The sequence below is a fragment of the Cyclopterus lumpus genome, chromosome 15, assembly GCF_009769545.1.
Source record: "Cyclopterus lumpus isolate fCycLum1 chromosome 15, fCycLum1.pri, whole genome shotgun sequence".
NCBI lineage: Eukaryota > Metazoa > Chordata > Actinopteri > Perciformes > Cyclopteridae > Cyclopterus > Cyclopterus lumpus.
In genome coordinates, this window is record NC_046980.1 from 7365077 (window position 1) to 7386750 (window position 21674).

The following is a 21674-nucleotide window of genomic DNA, read 5'->3' on the forward strand; positions in this document are numbered from 1 at the left end:
TTTAACACCCAGATTGAACCCTTTTCATCGGGGCAACACTGTTACTTCACATGTTCAAATCAAGAAAAACAGCACAGGAATGTAGAAATGAAAAGAATGCGCGCTCCCACAATCCTTCTTAAAAGCACTCTGAACTTTGTATAATTCCCAAAATTTCATGAGCATTCATTTATAGAAGATTAAGAACTCACTGTTGGCCAAAATGTAAGATGGTTGAACTCTACTACAAGGAAATTAATAATGAGGTTATTGAAATCTGGAGGAAACACAATAAATATTATCAAGCTTTATTTAACAAAGCTAGAACCTAAAGAATAGCGGATGTGTCCTAAACTCATAGAGCAATACAAATTTCAGCTCCAAATTATAGGCCACTCTAAAATATATTTGACATTGTGGCTTAATATTTTAATAAATTGACACCCAAAATCTAAGTTTTTGTCAACATTTAGCACATACCAAATTATTGATAAATGAAGATTGTGAAGACGGTTTTGAGGATTTGGGCATATTCCTATGGTTGAAAGTGCAGAATGCTGTGACTGTTGCTAATTTTATAGTTGCTGTACTTAAATTAAAGTGGTGAATTATATAATGGACTGTCTCAAACTTACCTATTGTCCCTAAATGCACCAGTGGATTAAGAGGAATTCATCGTCTGTGCAGTGGCAGAGCCGGAGCGTGACCCTTGCAGACCACTCACCCTCTGTTGGGAATTTGAAGGTAAAGATGAGGAGGGATTTCCCTCTCACAGACAACCTCGAGGACTTTTTTTCCTTTTGTTTTCCCGTCTTTGTCACTTCAGTCCGAAATCTTAATCCTCCAAAAAGGAGCCAGGCCTCGAAATTCTTAATCCCAAGTGGGATTTACTTCACTCCCTCTGTGTCTCCTGAGCCATTTAGGGGTTGAAGAGGCCATCCGTTGGAATTCCTTTTCCTACCGCTGTCCTCTTAAATCTCAGTATGTGGTCAGAAAGCCACTTCCAGCCCATTCATGGCATGCCCTCCTCTCCCCACGCTCGCCTCTTATGCCACAGACTTCACAGGATATTCTCAAATTAGACATGTATGATGTTTGTTTGCTCATAAACCTGTGTTCTAAAAATGGCACGAGAGGGAACTACACTGCAGGAATTGATGGAGTTCATGACAAAAGATTTTTCGACTGACAATAGAAATTAATACAATTATGCAACAAAAAGGAGGCCGTTGAACGTTCCTCCAGATTCTTCTTGACAACGTTTTACAAGCAATGGGCTTTTTTTTTTTTTATCAGGTTGATTATTCTGTTTTTTTGCAGGCTACACTGGTTACTGGCAGATATGTTGTCCCACAGGTGCCTCATAGTAGTCAGTTAGATGCAGTGACCTCAACCACATGCACCTGTGTTGAGACTGTTTCCCCTGCTGGCAACCCGCTGTGGCTTTCTCAGTTCTCATCTCTTCATGGATGTTCATTGTTTGGCTGATGAAGGAGGTGTCTCGTAGAAACCATCCCCTCTCTTTTTTTCTTCTTCTTGTCTTTGTTTCCATTTTCTTTGTGTCTTTTCCATGGAAAAACCCAGTCAAGGCCGTGGCTTGCTACACCGAGAGGCTGCCGACTGACTTTCCCCCTTTTGACATCACAAGCCAAAGAAAACTAGTGTGAGAGAGAGAGAGAGAGAGAGAGAGAGAGAGAGAGAGAGAGAGAGAGAGAGAGAGAGAGAGAGAGAGAGAGAGAGAGAGAGAGAGAGAGAGAGAGAGAGAGAGAGAGAGAGGGGGGGAAATAATGATATTTTAATGCCCTTGGATGGAAATGAAGTGTATGTTTGTGTGTTTACAGCAGCATAGAGAGTCCTCAGCTTCCCGGCTCCTGCTCAGTGGGTTCGGGTGAGCGAAGAAGCAGCCAGACTCCTTCCCAGATTGGTTTCTGTCCATAACCACAGAGGGCTTTTTTTAGACGAGGGGGAGGCAGGGTGTGGATGACTTTGTACCTACCACGACTATATGGGCAAACAGTGGGAGACCAAAGCCTAGCCTGTCCAGACTCTCTAAAAAAACGTTCGTAAACAACGCCTCGGCACAGCGGTCCAGACAGGACTGTTTTTTAAATTGAATAGTAAATGTGTTTTTCGGGGTTCGAATAAAACATTTACGAGGGACACTGAACGCAACCTTCAGAGTCGAGGTGCCACAGCGCGGCTAGGACACAGACTGCATCAGACACAACAAGCCTCCAATGATACGGTAAGACACCTCAGTGGGCTAAATGTAAGACTGTGTTAACTCACTATATGTTACCGACTGCCGGTTCGAACTGTTACTCGGTGAAAAAATTGCCGGCTGGTTGAATTCAAAACGGACTAATTTGCATATCAAACAACGTTGACGGTCGCTCATTTTGGTTGGAAAAATCTCTCGTCGTCTCTCGAATATGTGTTGCACATTTTCTTTTTAAACGATCGTGTAGCTCGTGTTGACGAGTTCAACTGCTCCCGAGTGACGGAAACGAAAGCGGCGCCCGGTGCTTTTGATTCCGCGTGCCTCCTTTTGTTGACTGCAGTCGGTGAATTAAATTTAGCGCCAACTTCAAGCATGTTCCGTCCGGTCCGGGGAGGGGGGGGGGGGAGGGGGGGTAAAGTGTGGCGTTACCGGGACCGTTTATCTGGCGAGCGGAGGACGAACAACTGGTTGTGTGTGTGTGTGTGTGAGATAATGAAGAAGAAGAAGAAGAAGGAAAAAAAAAAGAAGCTTAATCTAAAGAAACAATGCGAGAAGTACTGTTTTGAAACTATATTTTCACTGGCAAACGTTTTGAAATGACCTAATTTAATTCCTTTTCTTTTAAAATTTTGATTTATAGTTCGCCGTCAGAAAACATGAAATACAAACCCTCCGATTGTCGGCAGGGAGCACGTGCTGTCAAGTCAAACCATCCGAATGGTGCTGAATGACACGAGTCATATAGCGTGAAAGTGTTGCACTTCCTGACTACAATGTAAAATGAGTAAAGACCAAGATATTCAAGCATCCTGGGGATAACCCGTGTGTCACATGACATTTGCTGCAAAAAGCACGCGTGTGTGAGACTGGCAGCTTTTAATGCAATCTGAAGTGGTAGCACATGGCGAAGTAACTGAATCACAGGACCTTTTTTTAGAAGAGTCCATTGTAAGCTTTATGTCAGCAGTGTGTTTTTGACTTACACGGCATTCCTGCTTGCAGTGTGGGTAAAAAAGAAGAAGCGGTGAATCAATGTCTAATCTATGTAGGTCACTAATAGAGGTCACTGTAATACTCTGCTCTAACTGTGCCTGTGGTAATCAATAGTAGGGATGGGCGGATGAAGCCATGTGAAGCATTGAGGCGTTCTTCCTATTTGTACCGAAAAGAATTCAACGCTTCGGGGCTTCACTTTGAAGAACAGCGACAGACTGAAATTAAAGCAGTCGTTTGACAGCACGTCGAAGCACTTGCACAACACCTCAATGGTTCAATGTCAATATATATGTTCATGTCACATTTCTGCAGTAAAAGTCAATGAAAGCTGCGTGTTCATTCATAGATTTGATGTTGTATACAACCGTTATCCATGTTGTTGTTTACCTTAAAATAAAACTAAATGCTGGTCGTGATGGGATTCGACCCCCTCCTCCTCCCTCCTCCTCTAAGAACGGAAAAGTCTATCATGCGTTACCCACTAGACTATAGAGGAACACTTGCAATATGGACATTTGTTGTATATTATTAAGGCCTTAAAGTTGTATGCCAACAGATACTGGTGAACCCAGTTTTCCTCCATATATTTGCCATAACTCACAATTCTCTCTATCAATCTCCTCTCTCAAACCCCACATTGTTGATTGACACTCAGTATGGAGCAGAGTTATATTCGCAACGCTTTTGGTGTGAACGCAGCATTAGGCACCAAAAACGTTGAAGCTGTCAAACGTGTTAAACCAATGAAACGCTTCGTGAAGCACCAGTGGCGTTCGAAGCTTCGGACGTCATCAGTCACGTGACCGTCGTCATTTGATGCAAGCGGAGTCGACACACAGCGGTTCAGTAGATTGACTCACGCTTCGGAGCTCTGGTATCGTATGCCCATCTCTACTCAATAGTGACTTCTGTTATATTATGATACTTAGTTGTATGTTTGTTCTTAATCCATTAGTTTTTTTTGTAATTTAAAGTTTGATATTTCAATGATTTTGGGGGAATAGTTTTGTGGTAGTCTTCTGAAATGTATTACCTGATTATTACTCTAACAGTGTTTCCTGGCCGCGTCACAATGACTGTTCTATTTGCGACTCTTTCCACCTTGAAGTGAGAAGAAGAGCACACCATAATGGTGGCTTTTGTTTTACGCTGAACAGCTGATGGGACGGCAGCATCGACCCACCGCTGGGTGCAGCATTTGGTTTATGGGGGTGGGAGTTAAGTTTTCCCATCTGTTTCTTGACGCGACCAACAAAGCATGAAAAAAGAATATCCTTCATTATCGCCCCAAGCTGGCAGTTAAAAAGTGTGTATCACTTCAGACAGTTGGTAACTTTTTGTGTGAGTTTAGGCTAAACTGACTCATCATAGGAAATGATGCACCGCCTCGTCTTACTCATTTAACCGCAGCAGTGTGTAGTCATGGTGAGTTACTATTGCCAGTTCATCAGCTATTCATCCAGACTACTTGAATCCACTGAACAGGCAGCTGGAGAGGGACTTTGTTCCTGCTCTCTCTCTCTGAGTGGAGGGAAAGTATTTGAGGCTTAAAAGGGGCGGGTCTGTGAAGACAATGCATTTAGAGACCTTTTTTATGATCCCTCCATTGTTTGGCGTGGGTGAGATTTTGTTTTCTTTGCAGAGTTTCCCCCCCATCATATAACACACACGTCTGCACTGAGCAGCGAGCGGAAACACTCAAACTGTCCATCAATGAGGAAGGGAGCTGCCATTTTCTTCATGGGGAGTGGGCAGATTATCCAGCTAGACTGAATGAGCCTGCGCTGGAGACAGGTTCAGATTTTTGGATGTGTTGCTATGGAGATTTTGCCGAATTTGCTTCGTGGAACCGAAAACCCTGACTTGTGTAATCTCATCCGGGAAAATTATCCTGTTAACCACGTTAGCCAGGTACGAGAAATAGGGCCCTGCATGTGCCAATATTATGTGATGATTGTTGGTCTCCAGCCCCTTTTGTCAAGCATTAGGATCCCCACAGTGGAACCTAGACCGTCTGCTTGGTGCGTCTCAAGTATCCGTGTGGAAGGGATGAGGTAACGACGTATTTGCCTGTCGCAGCCCTTTTCCACTGAGCTTTGCTTCAGATGGAGAAATTGTAACTTTTATTTATTTTTATTTATTTTTTGTCTTTTAAGGACTTTGTTGACATCCTGTTTGAAGGGACAGCTACCGACCGCGAGATCAGCTTCCCACCAAACCACAGTGCTTGCATGCGATGGGAAGTTGAGGGTTTTAGACAGTGTTGCATTTTCTGCCATGGGGTGACCGGCTGTAAATATTGCAACACAGTCGGAGTGACGATGCACGGCTTGCATGCATTTAAAAGACAATAGATTAGTGATTGTTAACCTGAGTTTGTAGGTGTGGATGCGTGATTGCTGCTTGTTGATTGAACACATTAATTTACACTGCAAATGACAGGTGGACTCTGTTACAAGGTGTTCTGGGACGATAAATGGTTAACTCCTATGTTGAGCTATGAATGGATTACGTCACCAGTCTTCTAACCTCAAGAGAGGCATAAATCAAGCTGGATATTTTCCAGTTCCTCATCTTTCACTCTCGATACAAAACAGACATTCAGGGAGTTTCCCAAGCTTTTCTCAACAATGTAATATTTGAGAAGCTTCTATTTATTTTTTATTTTTTCTAGGAGTTTTTTAATATTGTGTCCAAGTCAATCTGTTGTTCGACTTTAGTTCTTCTGAATATTTAATGCGTCCTCTTCAGACTGCAATGTCCTTGAAAGAAGAGCAGGAGGAAACGGTGTGAAATGAGAATCTAGACTGTAAAAGGCAATGTACTGCAACGCAACCGTAATGTATTCTTGGATGTTCTCAGGCTGCTGAGCAAGCTGCGTTTTATGTTCCAGTGTGTGTCTGTGTGTTGTTCATTCTAGGAATGGTGGGAATTTGGAAACAAACGTGATAAGAAAGTATTTTATTGAACAGACTTAATTCAGCTGAACGGTCAGAGCTCTTTCCCCACAGATGGTTCGGAGGTCTAGAAACAAGTCCAGGTTTTACTGCTTCTTCCAGCTGCACATTATCTGGTCCCTCCCAGGCGTACTCCCTTTTCGGATGGAGCTAAGATGTCAAGGCCGATAGGTTCTGTTGTTTCTGCTTTAGGAAGAGGAGGTGTCACACACTGATAGATTACCACAACAATTCCCCCCCTCTGGCCATTATTATGGCCATTTTAAGTATTCATAATTTATTGAAACATCAACACATATTACCCAACATTGTTTATATATGCACATAATCAATCAACGAGGTTCAGGCATTGGCTGTTTTTGAAAGTCGTAAGCAAAACTCGGGTTGTCCTCCTCCTCTCTCTACCCAGTCACACCAAATGAGTGTCTCCGATGCGCCCGTTGGTAGCTAGTTCTCACCCGGCCTAGTGAGACCTGCCCCAAACGGTGTTTGGCTGCTGATAACGATCCATCTTCTGCAAAGATTTTGGGCAAAAAACTTGAACCCTCTTGTGTGTCATGCTGAATTAATACAATTACATATTCCCTCCTTTGACTACGTGATCTCGACTGTGAGCTAATTTAGCATAGCAGTGGAAGAGGGCGCGTGGCCTATTATCCTGGGCCCATCCACACATGCTTTTTGAGATCTGTCCCAACACTTGGCTCTGCAATACTTTAAACATTACAAGTGAGATATTATTCTTCAGGCACACCCAGCACAAGTGTTGTGAGCTGAAAATAGGAACCTAAAAAAGCCTCTTGCTTTATTCCCTGTTGAAATGGGATCAGAAGCGTTGGTGTTGAAGCATCACATTTCATAACACAGATGGTTTTAGGGAGCAGAATGGCTTCAAAACTGTTCACTGGTATTTCATATATATATATATATATATATATATACATACATACATACATACATACATACATACATACATACATATATATATACAGTTTTTACGAGTAAGTTGTGCAAAGCAAGCGAGTTAAGTCAGGCTAATTCTAACCTGATGGCTTATTGCCAAAAGACTGATCGCTTCCCATGCAGGGCAATAATCCTTCTCTTTGTTGTTGTTTACATTGTAGTGGCACAGCCTGCCTCTGTTCATTTTAGGCCCACAGATTTTGAGACTGGTGTGCCACTACTGTGACGCTACGTTATCCAGCTTGTCCCGTTTCTGCTGCACACAACGGACATGTACAAGAAAATGTAAAGACTCAATACTTTGCCGCTACTGATGTAAGAAATTCAATTTTGGATTCCTTGTCCTCAATTTTCTGTTCTCCCCCCCCCCCCCCCCCCCGTTTTTTTTTTTTCAGCCACTAATTGCGTTCAGGTTGTATCCCATTTGTGACATAATCTCTAATTCCATTGCTAGAATGGAAACCAGCAGATCTTTACATCCTGAGTAACTCTATTTAAACTACGCTGCATTCTATTTTGCCAAATTACAGCCTATATTATTTGTTTTTAAGGAAGTTCCCTGATGCCAACAACGGCATCCATTGGCATGAGGTTGCCATGCTTTTTCCTAATTTTCACCATTCATGTAAAAATAACTGCATCCTCCCCGCCCCCGTTATCCAATTACCCTGGTTAAATCCTACAAAGGCATTCCAGTCTTATACTGGGCAGAGAAAACGTTATGACTTTGATAAGAGTGTTCTCCATCTAACACTGGGAAATGAGCTTGGCAAAAGGGGTAATTGTTCCATCGCCTCATCATATGACCACCATCAAACTATTCTGTGTGTCAGCCTGGGAATAACGGCGACCCAGTGAGAGAGGTATGCTGGTGAGACGAGAACAATGCACTCTTGTCCTTTTCTATTAAACTATACTGTAGATCACACCTACGTTTAATGTTGTCACTGCTGACCAGGGAAAAGATGCAGATAGAATTGCTACAGTTGCTCGATTATGGCAAAAATCATAATCCCGATAATAAAAAAATATTCAGGTGGGTTTGCCTCATCGGTGCAGACTCTGCACTGAAATGGTCCACCGAGGTTGAGGTTGATGTCTGTGCCAGAGCAGATTTTTGTTGTTTTCTAAGAAAATGGTAGTGAATAAGTCATGAAAAAACCCCATAATGAAAAGCAAACCCGATAACAATACTATGCAATACAATACAATGCTTCAACTATTTTATTTTTTTTAATCTAATACATGGAATATTGTGTCATGGATTCAGATTATGCATTGGATTTGAGTTTAATAATCATCTGACCATCAGCAGATGCTTGTGGAAATCTTGATGTCTTGTAAGAAGAAGTATAAATATAAATTTAGCCCATTATAACACGAAGTTGGTCAGGTTTTCAAGTTTGCATCATTGAAATGTTGCACACAATTTGAGTGACCATGGCAATCGGGACTAGTCTGAACTGGCCCTCTTTGGCAAGATTTTGAGCCATATTGTTTTACCTTGACATTAGAGGAGGGAACAATAAATGACTGTTAACTCTTTTTCCATTGGAGAGCTGATTGTTGGAGTTGGATGTCGTTGAAAGGCCAGCTCGGTAAACTGTCAGCCTGATGCCAAACTGGAGTTTTGTGCCACTCTGCAGACTGCAAAGTGCTTGTGTGACTGTGTGTGTGTGGTGCGCAGCCTTTCAACACCAGGCAACTCGTGCCAGCTGGCTCGTTTTGGTGACATGTCAGGTTGAGCAAGGCATACTTTACATAAATCTGTGACGTGGCTGAGCCGGTGTGTTAATAAATCTGTGACTCGTAGTGATGTTTGTAATGCCATTGGCTGTCATAAAGTTTGGACGATGTCGATGCTGTAGGAACCAGAGGGAGGGGGAAAAGAGACAAAGAAGTGTACAACTGTACTTTTGCTATTTGTTTTTCAAAAGGCCTTTTTTAAACTTTGAGGCATTGTCGAGGTCGTAAGTCTATACTGACCGCTACTTTGGCTTAGACTCGAGTCAAGTTTTTCCTTCTGGTGCGAAAACTACCAAATGAATGCCTAATACTTAGACATTAAGCCAATATTGACATTTGAGATTTAAAGAAAAGAATTTGATATTTACCCTTTTTTTTTTTTTTTTAAAGAACAGGACACTGTTTATACATTACCTTAAACATATCTTTATTATTTTTGTGTTGGAATATCTTGTTTCCTATTGGCAAAAAACATATAAACCATACCATAGTATGATATAATACTATAGTAATAGTTAACCTAACCGAGGCTCTGAACCAAGGTTAGGTTAACTAGAACTTAACCTTCCACAGTGTATGCCTGATCATGTGATACATTTCCATGTAGCAATCACACAAGTTTAACGAATCCAATCCATCGGTTGGTCGTTAGTCCAACAAGCCATTACAGACCTTTCTCACAGGCAACTCTTCCATCAGTATCATTTAGATGCATGAGACTGGACTACAGTGTGGCTCCCATCACACACAGTAAAGCAGTCTCTGTCCTAACTCATGACCAGCCAGATCAAACATGGGACGTCTCTCAGCAACACAAAGCTGGCCGGTGCACTTTGGGAGCGCCGCCAACAACAGTCTGTGAAACTGTTGGAATCAAAACATGCATGTCTCATCTGTACACGAGTCAGGTTTGATGCAATTTGATGATTGATGCAATTTATTTGTGCACGTCGGACCGCTTTGCTGCTAAGTGCTCTGAACCGATGCCCCCTGTTGCGTTTTTTTTAAAGTGCTCATCATGATTCATGTATACTAAAAACAACAGGTTTTTTTTGGGGAGGAAGTGTCTTGAAGAAAAGGCATTCTGTTTGGAGAAGGTGTCACACAGCTATCTGAGCACATGTCTTCCATCAGGTCCATCGAGGACAAAGGGGGGGGAGCGATGGTGTCGGACGAGTTTAAAGGTGGAGTTGAGAGCAGAATAAAAGGAAAGAGGAGTGATGGGAGGTAAAAAGCCAGGGGAGCAACAGATGTGAAAATAATGATAGGAGTGCAGAAGAGGAACAGCACTTACAATGGGGTGAGAAATGAATCGGCAGTATAGAGAATGAAGCGTGAAATTGAGAAAACGTGTGTTTTTGTTAGAAAAATGTGTAAGACCATCAATCCGGCAATTTATTCTTGCAAGAAGAAGTCATATTTCCAAGTTGCTGCCCAAAGATCCATCTCTGAGTCTCTGTCATTTATACAGTGTGACAGACAGCAACAGGAGGGGATTTGGTCCGAACCGGCCCAAAGCAGTTTCTTCTCCAGAAACAGGACTCTTTGTCCTGTTTCTGGAGAAGAGCCCCTTCCCAAAGACATTGTCTTTGGGAAGGGGCTCCAGATAAGTAGATGAGTTCTCCTCTCTTAGAACCTGAGATCAACTCCTTATCAGTGATTTGCAGAAGAATTCTCCTCAGTGTTTGGACTTCCTGGTGCCCCCCTCCCAGCAAGACCTTCAGACCATGACAGTTCAACATCCTGTGATTTGTAAGGTCACAATCCTGCTGAAATAGTTATTTTTCCAATCTTTTTTTCTTTTTTTTTTTAAAAGGCTTGGATTGTAAAAGCTAAATACTGGAGAACATTATGAAACAACATAATAAACAAATTCAAATGTCTTTTCTCAGCCCTATTTCCCCCAAACCCTTCAAACGTGCACAATTTGATCTCAGGAATCTTGCACTATTTACTTGAATGCTGGAAATCTAGAAGTTGGAGTCTATACGCCGAAGAGGGAACTTGGAATGTAAAAGTATGTCAGAGGGGTTTTGGAGAAGAGGGAGGGATGAACACTGAGATGCAAAGAGGGGTCGGTCCAATGGGCGGCTGACGGCGGGGTGTCAACCTACTAAACCTCTGCATGGTATAAATGAAGCATGCAGAGCTTGTTCAGCCCTCGCTTTAGTGGTGCATCTGCTCACAGGAGAGGACTGTTGTTCCAGATTTAACTGCTGTAAGTACGTTTGTGAAAGGGGGTTTTCTTGAAAAGGTTAATGGGGGCAGACAATAGTCCAATGTTTCTGCATTTATGTTGTACATTGTAGAACATGTTTGAGGAATGCTATGTGAGCTGAAGCATGTTTCTGACCAATGAGGAAGGTCCGTCTTGTGAGTTTTCACAACCGTTATGTAACTTTACCACGAAGTGGCAAGACCTTTTTTATGAATTTTGTTTGCGTGAGCAGTTTAACCCAATCTGGTTTGTCTCCGACGTCAACACAAAGACGAAGAAGCAGAGTTGTTACTGGGTCCATGGCATAACATTTGAGGTTTTTCTACCACTGGAGCTGGCATGCTTAACTGAATTGGTTTATTGTATTTTTTTGCAACCCGTTATTTAATTGTCTGGCTCGTTTTTTTTTTAAAAGAGAGACTTGTGGTTGCTGATGATTAAAAATGGCGGTGCTGTAAATGTTTACCACGTTGGAAGCATGACTTTGTTATCTGTGTATTTCAGACCTGGTGCCACCCTGATCCAACCCTGACTGAGCACGTGCCTCTAACTGTCTGACAAGAAACATGACGGCCATCAACGCACCACGGGACAAGTAAGAGAAAACTCTTTGAAAGGGAACACAACTGCGTCTCTGTTCAGGTCCACCGGAGACTTAATGTCAATATCCTGCTTTCAGTATGTGGAAAATAACATTTGGATGAGACCCAATACATAAATACTGTGTTGATTAATAAGTTGCTTGACGTCACTGATGTACTTTCATGGGAACTTCCTTTTCCCTCTTTCCCAGATATAATGCCGTATGGATCATCTTCTTCATCCTGGGCTTGGGAACCCTCTTGCCCTGGAATTTCTTCATGACGGCGACAATGGTAAGAAACGTTTTAGGGCATTTGTATTCTTCTGAATATGATAATATTTGCATCCAAATGGACAGATGGGTGCGAAAGGAAGAGCCCGCTTGGTGGCCGTGTGGTTAGTCATTAGTCAATTTAAAGGTTGGGCTCCACTTTGAAGAAGGTCACCTAACTTTAAGAAAACAAAAACATTTTGTTTACCTTTCCCTCCCAAAACATCTGGTTTCACTCAGGATGGCTGAACTGACTCCAGCCAGGTGGATTTACATGGCAGCGGTACTCTAACCCCCAACCATTGTTTTTTGACCTTTTTTTAAGGGGTTAACTTCTTAAAATGTGGAATTTCAGGTCATTGTCCCGGAGGAGCTAATTGGGATCCACCCTGAGGGGGATTTTAGTTGCAGCTTAAAGTAATTGTTTGTTTTGATGAAGGAAAGATGGAATGCCACTTTGGTAAATAAGAAGCGCTTTAAAGACATCGTATACATACTATGATCATAATCGTTAAATACAAAAGCTTTTCAGGCGAGCTTGAAATGCATCACATTTCATCTATCACTTAAAATGTTCATTAAAGCAGCTTTTCTTCGTTTTAAAAGAACATTTATCTCAGTTGCCGGTTAACACAATACACTCGTGAAGGTTGTACCATTTCAGTTGATTCAAGGATTTAATCTTTAATCTTTTCTTTGCTTTTAGTTTCCTGCAATGTTTAAGAAAATCAAGTTATCGGTTGTGATGCGATTTGCAGAGATGTAACACACTTGTGACTCCATGTTTAATGACTTATTTATCACCGTTGCAGTAGCTGATAACCATCGTGAGAACCATCGTGATAACCGCGCATCCCTCCATCCTTTTCTTTAGTACTTCACAAGTAGGCTGAAGGACGAATTCGCTGACCCCTCCACCCATCTGATGACCAATGAGACCTCGGAGGGCGCAGACACTCGCAGCGTGCTGGAGTCGAAGTTTAACAACGTGATGACGCTGTGCGCCATGGTGCCGCTGCTCATCTTCACCTGCCTCAACTCCTTCCTTCACCAGAGGTATCCACCCTGCTCCATGTAGTAGACCTTTGTCACACGATGCACATTTCTGTACCCTCCTGCCCTTGGTCACCACATGCCGCCATACATGGAGGTAACATCCTGTTCTGCGAAATGCACGTCTGTATGCCTACCCAATGTTTTCTTTAATTAAAGTAAGATTGAGCGAGTTCTCGGGTGGACCCTGTCAACGGCCGACCATGCCCCAACACAAACACATCCAGGAATGCTATTTATGTTCTCTACTCCCCTCATCTTTTTCTTTACCTCCTTTCTCTTTTTCTTCATCTGTCCCCGTTTTCTCCCTCTTTTTTTTTTTTTTTTTTTTTTTTTACATTTTTTGACCCCTTATTCTAAAATTACAATGTAACGTTTTACGTTCTTAAACTCCGAAAGGACCTCCACGTCCTCGGAAGATCAATGACTCCTTTTCCAATGTTACCGGAAAAAAAAGTTTGTTTTTACTAACAATGAATTATAAACATTGTATATTCTCACGCTGTCTTTTTTCTTTTTCTTTTCTATTAATGAATGGGATTAATCCAACTTTTTTTTTCTATTTGTATTGATTTGTAAAGTGTCAAAAATGGTTACGGCTCATGTTCTTGATGAGTCGTAGTGTTCAAACAGATGCGATATGTAGTTTTAAATGTATTTTCTCTCTCAGGATTCCTCAGAAGCTTCGCATCATCGGCAGTCTGGCGGCCATCTTGGTGGTCTTCCTGCTGACGGCGGTGTTCGTCAAGGTGGACGTGTCTCCGCTGACCTTCTTCACCATCACCATGATCAAAATTATCTGCATCAACTGTGAGTTACACCACTGATGATCATTCCACCGTCTGTAGCCACTGCAGGAACATCTTCCCTTCCTACCCCAAAAGGAAAGCTCAAACCTTTTAATTAATGCAGTCGACTGGACAATTACAACCGTCACACAGGAAGCGCTTGTTGCACGACGGTTTGTTGTTGACTGCATTAGTTCAGGATTGCCTTTGTCACATTTCCACGTTGAACCCGTGCAAATGATTATTTCAAATGATTTGTCGTCGTCTTTGATCAACATCATCTGCATTCAGTGTGTTGGGAAAATCCCTTTTTCATATGGGTACACACACACACACACACACACACACACACTCTCATACCACACTGAGCTTCAGAACACAGTCTGTAATCTCACTACGCTTTGTTTATTCACAATATCTCACTGAGCAGCGGGGATAAGCTCACCCCCGTGTTTATCCCCGTTGAGCCGGTCCTGACCCCGAGGTCTTCATGAGGAACAGCCCATCTTGTTTGATTTAGAGAGGAAGATGTTCTGACCTTTTTTTTTTTAAAAGCTTTGATATCGACGTGGGCACATTCTTCTTGGTGGAAACATATTACAAGATCTCTGCAACTAATCAGTTGGGAACAATCGGTGTGGTGCAAGTTTGTAGGAGCCTACACGGGAGAAGAGAAAGAAAACAGTTACACAACGGGGATGTAAATCAATTCCTTATTGATTTCAGAACGGATGTCGTATCCCTGCTTGTGATGGCAGTTTAAAGAAGAAGAAAAATGCATGGGCCTCTTTTTTTCTGTAGCTGTGGGTCAATGGGTTCTCTGTATTTGAAGTGACTCTTTTAATGTTTACTGATTCTTAAACATCCTGGTCTTGTTCCCAGCGTTCGGGGCGATTCTCCAGGGCAGTCTATTCGGCCTGGCGGGGATCCTTCCGGCCTCCTACACCACCCCCATCATGAGTGGACAGGGGCTGGCCGGCACCTTCGCCGCTTTCTCCATGATCTGCGCACTGACCAGTACGTCTCTCGCACCGAGTACACCTCCTCTTCTATCACGAGGAACGGGGACACGCAAGAGGTGGTTTAGGAGGTGCCGCTGATGCTCGACAAGTTTGAATGTTTTGTTGCACAATTTCCCCCCCCCCCCGGCTGCAATGCCATTTCTAGAAATATGACTTTCCATGTCTTGCACAACTCGTACTTCAAATAGTGACAAAGTGCAACTTTTGTTATTGCCAAGTTTTTTTTCTCCTTTTAAAGTGAAAGTTTGAGACACACATCCATATTGTGACACATTAAATGTGTTAAACTCAATTTTTCGTACCTGATTGGTTCAGTCTCAAACATCTAAATTTAGAGTTAAATTGAGACGATTAGCCATTTAAATCTCAGCTCCTCATCTTTGTGGATTTTCCTTTTTGTTTCTGTCCCCTTTCAACCACACACAAAGTACAGTTTTTTTTTAATGTTTTGGGTAAAACACACATTTTGATTTGCATTTATTGTTGCTTTTTTTTTTAATGATAATTAGTTTCAGCCCTCCTGCATTTACATAATCCATCAGCTGGAATTTGAAAAGAGGAATACTAAGACAATGGTATATATTTGCGCTCCATCGAGGACGGATGGAGTGTGTTTGTCGTGTGTGTGTGTGTCTACAGCTGGATCGGCCCTGCAGGACAGCGCTTTTGGTTACTTCATCACAGCCTGTGTTGTCATTCTGGTGGCCATCGTGGCCTACATTGTGCTCCCCAGGATGGTAAGATCTCGTCTTCTGTAAATAAAAAGAATGTCACACTGTGAAACATGGTTTCACAGTGTGACATTCTTTTCCAGTTCTTTTTATCGCGAGGTATTTGTTTTAAACTACTTTCAAATGTTTGATTTAGCTCACATTGACTTTGTACATTTTTTGTAAAATATCTACTTGGCTTAAGATAAGTGCTGCATGCGTTTAGATTAAGTGCATCTTGTGGAGGTAAAGGACAACACATCGGTCTGTGTGGATTTGACCTCAATGTGCTCCCTGAATTCTTTTATCCGCCTCATTATGGTTGTTGATTTTTCTTAACAGGAGTTTTTCCAGTACTACACGGAGAGTAATGGATCCACACCCTCTGCTGATGAGGAGAACAATATGGGCTTACTCAAAAAAGGTACATAGTATGCTCCGATATTCAGGTTAGGGTTTCCAAAAGTTATGTTATGGAACAATTCTGGAGGTTTTCTTTGAATGACATCCTCAACATGAACACAGGTTAACTTAATACGCTTCAGTTTTATGAACAAATACAGTTGTTTCTCAGTTTGGTGTGATGGATAACTCTATATGATTATAATCTGCTGAATGTTATAAGGTTCCGGTTAATATCTATGTTTAGCTGGATGGTTTGATGTCCATTTAAGCCTAGAAAGCTCCAACTGAGTCAGATTACGATGTCTATGCAAAATATGAGCAGGGCATTTACTTCAGGGGGGGGGGGGGGGAAATGTGGGAATGTAATGGCTACGTGGTGCACACCCACTCAAATGTGTCCCAGTGCAGTGATGGAGAGCGGTGTGTTTTTTGTTTCTCAGAAAGCGCAGCAGAGAAGAAACCGGTGGTGAGTCTGGTGGAGGACGAGGGTAAACCCACCGTGTCTGTGGTAAACATCTTCAAACAGGTGAAAGGGCTTCTTCTTCTTTTTTCGCATTGTAACATATAAAGACACATTTAATGAATGCCAACAAGCATTATGGGTAATGTATGTCTGCTGTGACACATTCTTCCCATTCAAAACATATCCCCCTCTGGCTGTTTTGCTCTCACTCGGCATCACCAGCTTCACTCTGATGACCTCCACCCTTCTCCTGTACGACGGAGATCAAAATAGTGACTTCACCTTGATTTGTGTTCGTCTTGTGCTCTTCAGATCTGGGTGATGGCTCTGTCCGTGTGCTTCATCTTCACCGTCACCATCGGAACATTCCCGGCCGTAACGGTGGAGGTCAAGTCGACGATAGCGAATGGGGGCACCTGGGGTGAGTCTCAGTTTGGAGACGAAGCTCCAACGAAGCTCCACGGCTGCAGGAGCTAGAGAGCCTGTAATCTGGACCCGTTAATGTGAATAAGACCTTTTTTAACGGCAGTCCTCAGACAGTGCGGGTGTTAGATGGGGCACGATGAAATCTATGAGGCTCACATGTGTCTTTTTAATTCTAAATTAGTATGAAATTACTTATTTTTTTCTAATGCTGCATATTTTAACCTCTTATAGATGCACTGGATTAGATTTAACCATTGCTGCCGGTGCAGATATATGTAGTTTATATTGTAAATGCAGTTGGAAAGCATTTATTTATTCATAAATAAAGCCTGTGAAAATAATGAAATTAGTTTTTTTTATTGTTATCTCCTTTTTAAAATAAATACTCCACAGAGTCTGTTGTTAAATATTTAAACAACAGACTCTGTGGAGTATATGTAGCTCTAAAACTTTGCAGCGTTGTGCACAGAAAGCTGTTGTGGGCTTGGATTCCCACGACCCGGAGTCACAGCGGGAAGACACAGATAACAAAAACACCCAAGTGGTTTGAGACGTTTTTTAAGAATGATTTGATATGTTCTGTGCGTTTTCAAGCTTATCAGCTTTTTTTCAAGCCCACAGATGTCGAGGTTCTCCTTCAAGCAAAGACGTCTGCAGTATCTTTGTTGTTGTTGTTAACAGCTCGTTTGTCTTTCTCCCCGTCTCAGATGGTTACTTCATCCCCGTGTCATGTTTCCTCCTCTTCAACTTGATGGACTGGGCCGGCAGGAGTCTGACGGCCGTCTGCATGTGGGTCAGTAACGACACTAAAACCCACGAGGCTCGGTCTGTCTCAACTTGTCTGGAGGTTTGGGCTTCCTCTTTGGGGTCAGAGCTCAACTAAACGGGTTCAGTGGATCTATTCAGGCGACTGTCTGTTGGTCTCAGGAGGATCCCGCAGCTTAAAACTACTACTGTGAAATACTGCTGGAGCATATTTAAAAAAATGTACCAGTTTGTAGTCATCCCAGTGACTAATACTGGCTCTTTATTACCTCACCGCAGCCAATCATTGAGAAATAGCGCTGTAGTTTATAAACACGTTTGCCGCGATGGACAACGGACACACTTCATTTGAAGCTTTTGGCTCCATAAAGTATACAAGAATAAATCACTGATTCATGAGAGGAAAAACATCAGTCACCCCAGTTTGGGGTGAAAATAAAGGAGACGTGTGTGCGTGTGTGGGTGGGGTTTTGGGGTTAGAGAGTGACGATGTTGATTTTGAGGCTTATTTAAACGGCTCAGTGCTGCGCCACACCTGGGCATTGTGTTTCCATTCTGCTACGAGCCTGAATAGATTTATTTTGGGTCTTAACAACGCCAGCTGTTGAGTGTTTTATCCACCAGTTGGTTACCGATGTCCCATCTGGCCTCCGTCCGAATGTTACTTTCCTCTTTTGCCTGTCAAAAGGTTGGCTTGCTTTTCTAGCACCGATCTCTTTGTCCAGGAAATGACACATTTACAAGCGAGTCCTATTTCCTGCGCTCCAGAGGAAGTGATCAATTTGAATCCGTTCATTCTGTCGAGTACAGTTCGTTAACTCGGTCTGACCGGCACTGGAGTGCAGCTGAGGAAGGCAGGCAACAGCTGTCAGCTGCTCGGTGGAACGATGTGCGTTTTATTTAACATCACTGGAGCCGACGCTGAATGTTTCCTCTCCTCTCTTTGGGACTCTGTTGTGTCTTTATACAACTTTGTCCCCGTTTCTCCCACTTAAGCACCAAAGCATCCACAGTAATCTGGACATGCGTATGTAAATCAGTGGGCGGAAAGCACCCAGAAGTATGTTTAAGTGTTGTTGTGATTTAAAGTCTGTCCCTGTGGTTGATGTTGCCGTTTTCTCTCTCTCTCTCTCTCTCTAGCCGGGTAAAGACAGCATGTGGCTTCCTGTCATGGTGGGCCTGCGGGTCATCTTCATCCCCCTCTTCATGCTGTGCAACGTGCAGCCTCGTCACTACCTCCCCGTGCTGTTTAGCCACGACGCCTTGTACATCATCTTCATGATCCTCTTCGCCTTCTCCAACGGATACCTGGCCAGTCTCTGCATGTGCTTTGGACCCAAGTAAGAAACGCACACGTCCAGACACAAGGACCGCGTTCACTGAGACTGATGTAGACCACTCTCTTGTACAGAGCGAGTGGTACGGCATCTATGTAGAAAGATGCAATAACAAGTCTTTAGTAATCCGATTTATTGCCTTCAATGAAATTTACACACACTTGTAGTTGCATTGTGGGTAATGTAGGCCCTTTTGTGTATGAAATGTAAGAGAGTCCGGAGGAGATGAGCCTCGGTACCATGAAGGGGGAACGCTAGCATGGCTCTCTTCAAAGCTCAAGCTCATTCTTAGCAGCTATTATAAAAATGAACTTGCTGTTTACCGTTTGTTTTGTTGTCTCCGTACACAAACTAAGATGTGAAATCAATTGGTGGTTCAAGAGGGAGTTATTACATTTGTATTATATAATTACAGCTTATAAGGATATAAAACCACACACTGTTTTTTTTATGTAATTAAAATTGATGAAACGTGAAGATTACAGAGCTTTAGGGAGTGCTGACATACGCAGAGCCAGTTTTTCCGTGCATCCTTTAAGCTAAGCTAAGCTAACCAACTCTGTGCAGACTGATCTGGTTTTAATTTCCCAAGGAGATGTTTGTCTTGCACCCAGATAGCACACAAACACAATGAAGTGACCCCCCCCCGTTCAATGGTGACCCACTCCTTCCTAATGAGTTTTGTCCCTCTGGTGTCTCCGTACAGGAAGGTGCCACCACATGAGGCGGAGACGGCGGGGGCCATCATGGCCTTCTTCTTGTCCCTCGGCTTGGCGCTGGGCGCCGGAGTCTCATTTGCTTTCCGGGCCATGATCTAAAATCTCCAGCCCGACCCCCCTCCCCCCTTCAGTCGATGTAGATTAGACCTCGCCGCCATCGAACACGTCTGCCGACAACAGACTGGAAGACTAGAGGACCTCGGTCTTCTCAAGTGTACAGTAGAGACTCGTCTCATCCAGCCATCAACAATATAAGCTGAAACATGTTACTGAACATGTTGTTTTTGTTTTCTTCCAAACTGCAGCAGTGTGTTCGAAGTCGAGACCATCGATAACAGGTTGTTTGTCTATAACGATTTGAAGGGTTCAGACAAATCCAAACCAAATGTGTAGAGACGTCAGTTGTGGACGACGGCAGCGATTGTACCCAGATATCACAAATCATGAGCCCAGGCAGAGTTAATGAAGTAGTGTCCGAGAGCCTCGTTCGTTGCATATTCTTGAGGCTGTTGGGATTCTGGCGTCCGACTCGTCTCCATAAACGTGTAAATTTAAACGCATCGGTTTGTAAACTGATCCTCAACGTGACAAAAATGTTTTTAATGTCTTTTGCAGCTTTTTCTTTTTTACTTTTGATCAAGCCAAATACATACGTGAAGACAACATGGGAAAATGATGAACTTTTGAAGGGAGGTCACGACCCATCAAACTGCTAGTGTATGTGTGTGTGTGTGTGTGAGAGAGAGAGAGAGTGTGTGAGAGAACCACTTTGTTTGTAAACCTGCTCATAATGAATCTAAATTCTTAAAAGAATGTAAGGACAGCCTGAATCCTAAAGACGAGGTTTTAATCAATAATCTGGGCCACTAACGGCTGAATATGAATGGTCTTGGAGAGAGGGGTGTGTCTGTGTGTAGTGACATTGTACCAGCATGGGTTTATTTTGTTTATCTAAAAGCAGAAGTCACATTTTCAGCCCACTTGAAGTTTTTAACCAAGTCTTCCTGATCAATTTTGCCATAATGTTTTATCGAACTCCGCAAAAAGAAGAATATGCAGTCGTCGTGGTGAAATGTGTCATTTGTAAATGACATTTCTCATTGAAACACATTTTCATGGAAGATAAGTTTTGTATCAATAGATGTTAGTATGTTGTTTTTTGTAACTTTACCACTTGGTTCTAGCCGAGATAATTTTTGTTCTGAATGCGAAGGAGAGAAAAGGCCCTCGAGCCTGTCGGTGTTATATTTGTGGCCTTTTTGATGCTCTTCTTGTTCAGTCTGCTTTAGTTGTACACTAGTCATAATACCAGCTGTGTACATCCCGAATGCCCGTTTGTTTAAAAGCACAGCGTTGGTCTGTTCTTCCGTACTGTGTTTTGGTCGGTATGGGGGCTCATGGACCATTAAAATGTTCTGTGTGAAAAAATAAAACTGTATTTTTAAGAATCCTGTTCTTTTATGGAAATTGACTGCTCGACATTTCAGCAGCTGGTGAAAGAAATTCAATTCTGAAACCTCTGGACACAAACGGCTCTGTTGGTAATTCGAGTGGTGGTCTGTGTTCCCCAGCTGATCTTTCAATTCTGCATGCGAGTGAATAATGAAGTCAACTGTGCATGAAAACGCATCATTGTTTGTCAACGCAGCTCGTCTTGGTGACCTTTTTAGAAACAAAGGCCACCGATTCAGCAACTCTGCTCAGAAAGCACCAGAGCCATTTAATAAGGCCCGCTCTAAAATGTATAATCGTGAAACCAGACTAGATTTTCCATGACGTTTTCTCCATTGCTTACACCCAAGTTACAAGCTGCATTAATGCTAAACCTAAGCAGCAGCCAAAAGTAAGGAAAGTTTTTTTTATTTTGCCCCATAGGCTACATACCTCAAATGAATACCTGCAGACAATACATAGGGCTGAAATAGCACACGTAAAGTAAACAGCTAGGATGTGAACGTTTTTTTTGGTATCGTGAAGAACTGGTTTTTGAGACATCTTAAAATTGTGTGAAGGAAGAGGAAAACTATCAAATATTCATATTGCTTTTTGGCCA

The 21674-nt window shown here is 42.6% G+C and overlaps 1 protein-coding gene across 3 annotated transcripts; it reads left to right on the forward strand.

Annotated features, from left to right (window-relative positions):
* The first annotated feature begins 1918 nt into the window (after positions 1-1918).
* On the forward strand, positions 1919-21069 carry LOC117743745 (equilibrative nucleoside transporter 1-like). 3 transcript variants are annotated; one of them, XM_034551536.1, is made up of 13 exons: positions 1919-2224; positions 11585-11675; positions 11874-11955; positions 12808-12989; positions 13657-13796; positions 14657-14791; positions 15436-15533; positions 15849-15930; positions 16352-16437; positions 16687-16795; positions 17508-17593; positions 18706-18905; positions 19609-21069. In XM_034551536.1, the coding sequence occupies exons 2-13, from the start codon at positions 11647-11649 to the stop codon at positions 19718-19720; spliced, it is 1341 nt and encodes a 446-aa protein (XP_034407427.1). In that variant the 5' UTR covers positions 1919-2224; positions 11585-11646; the 3' UTR covers positions 19721-21069. The 3 variants fall into 3 exon arrangements, with proteins under 3 accessions (XP_034407427.1, XP_034407428.1, XP_034407426.1); XM_034551537.1 differs by lacking the exon at positions 1919-2224 and adding an exon at positions 3984-4070; XM_034551535.1 differs by lacking the exon at positions 1919-2224 and adding an exon at positions 10950-11080.
* The last annotated feature ends 605 nt before the right edge of the window (positions 21070-21674 follow it).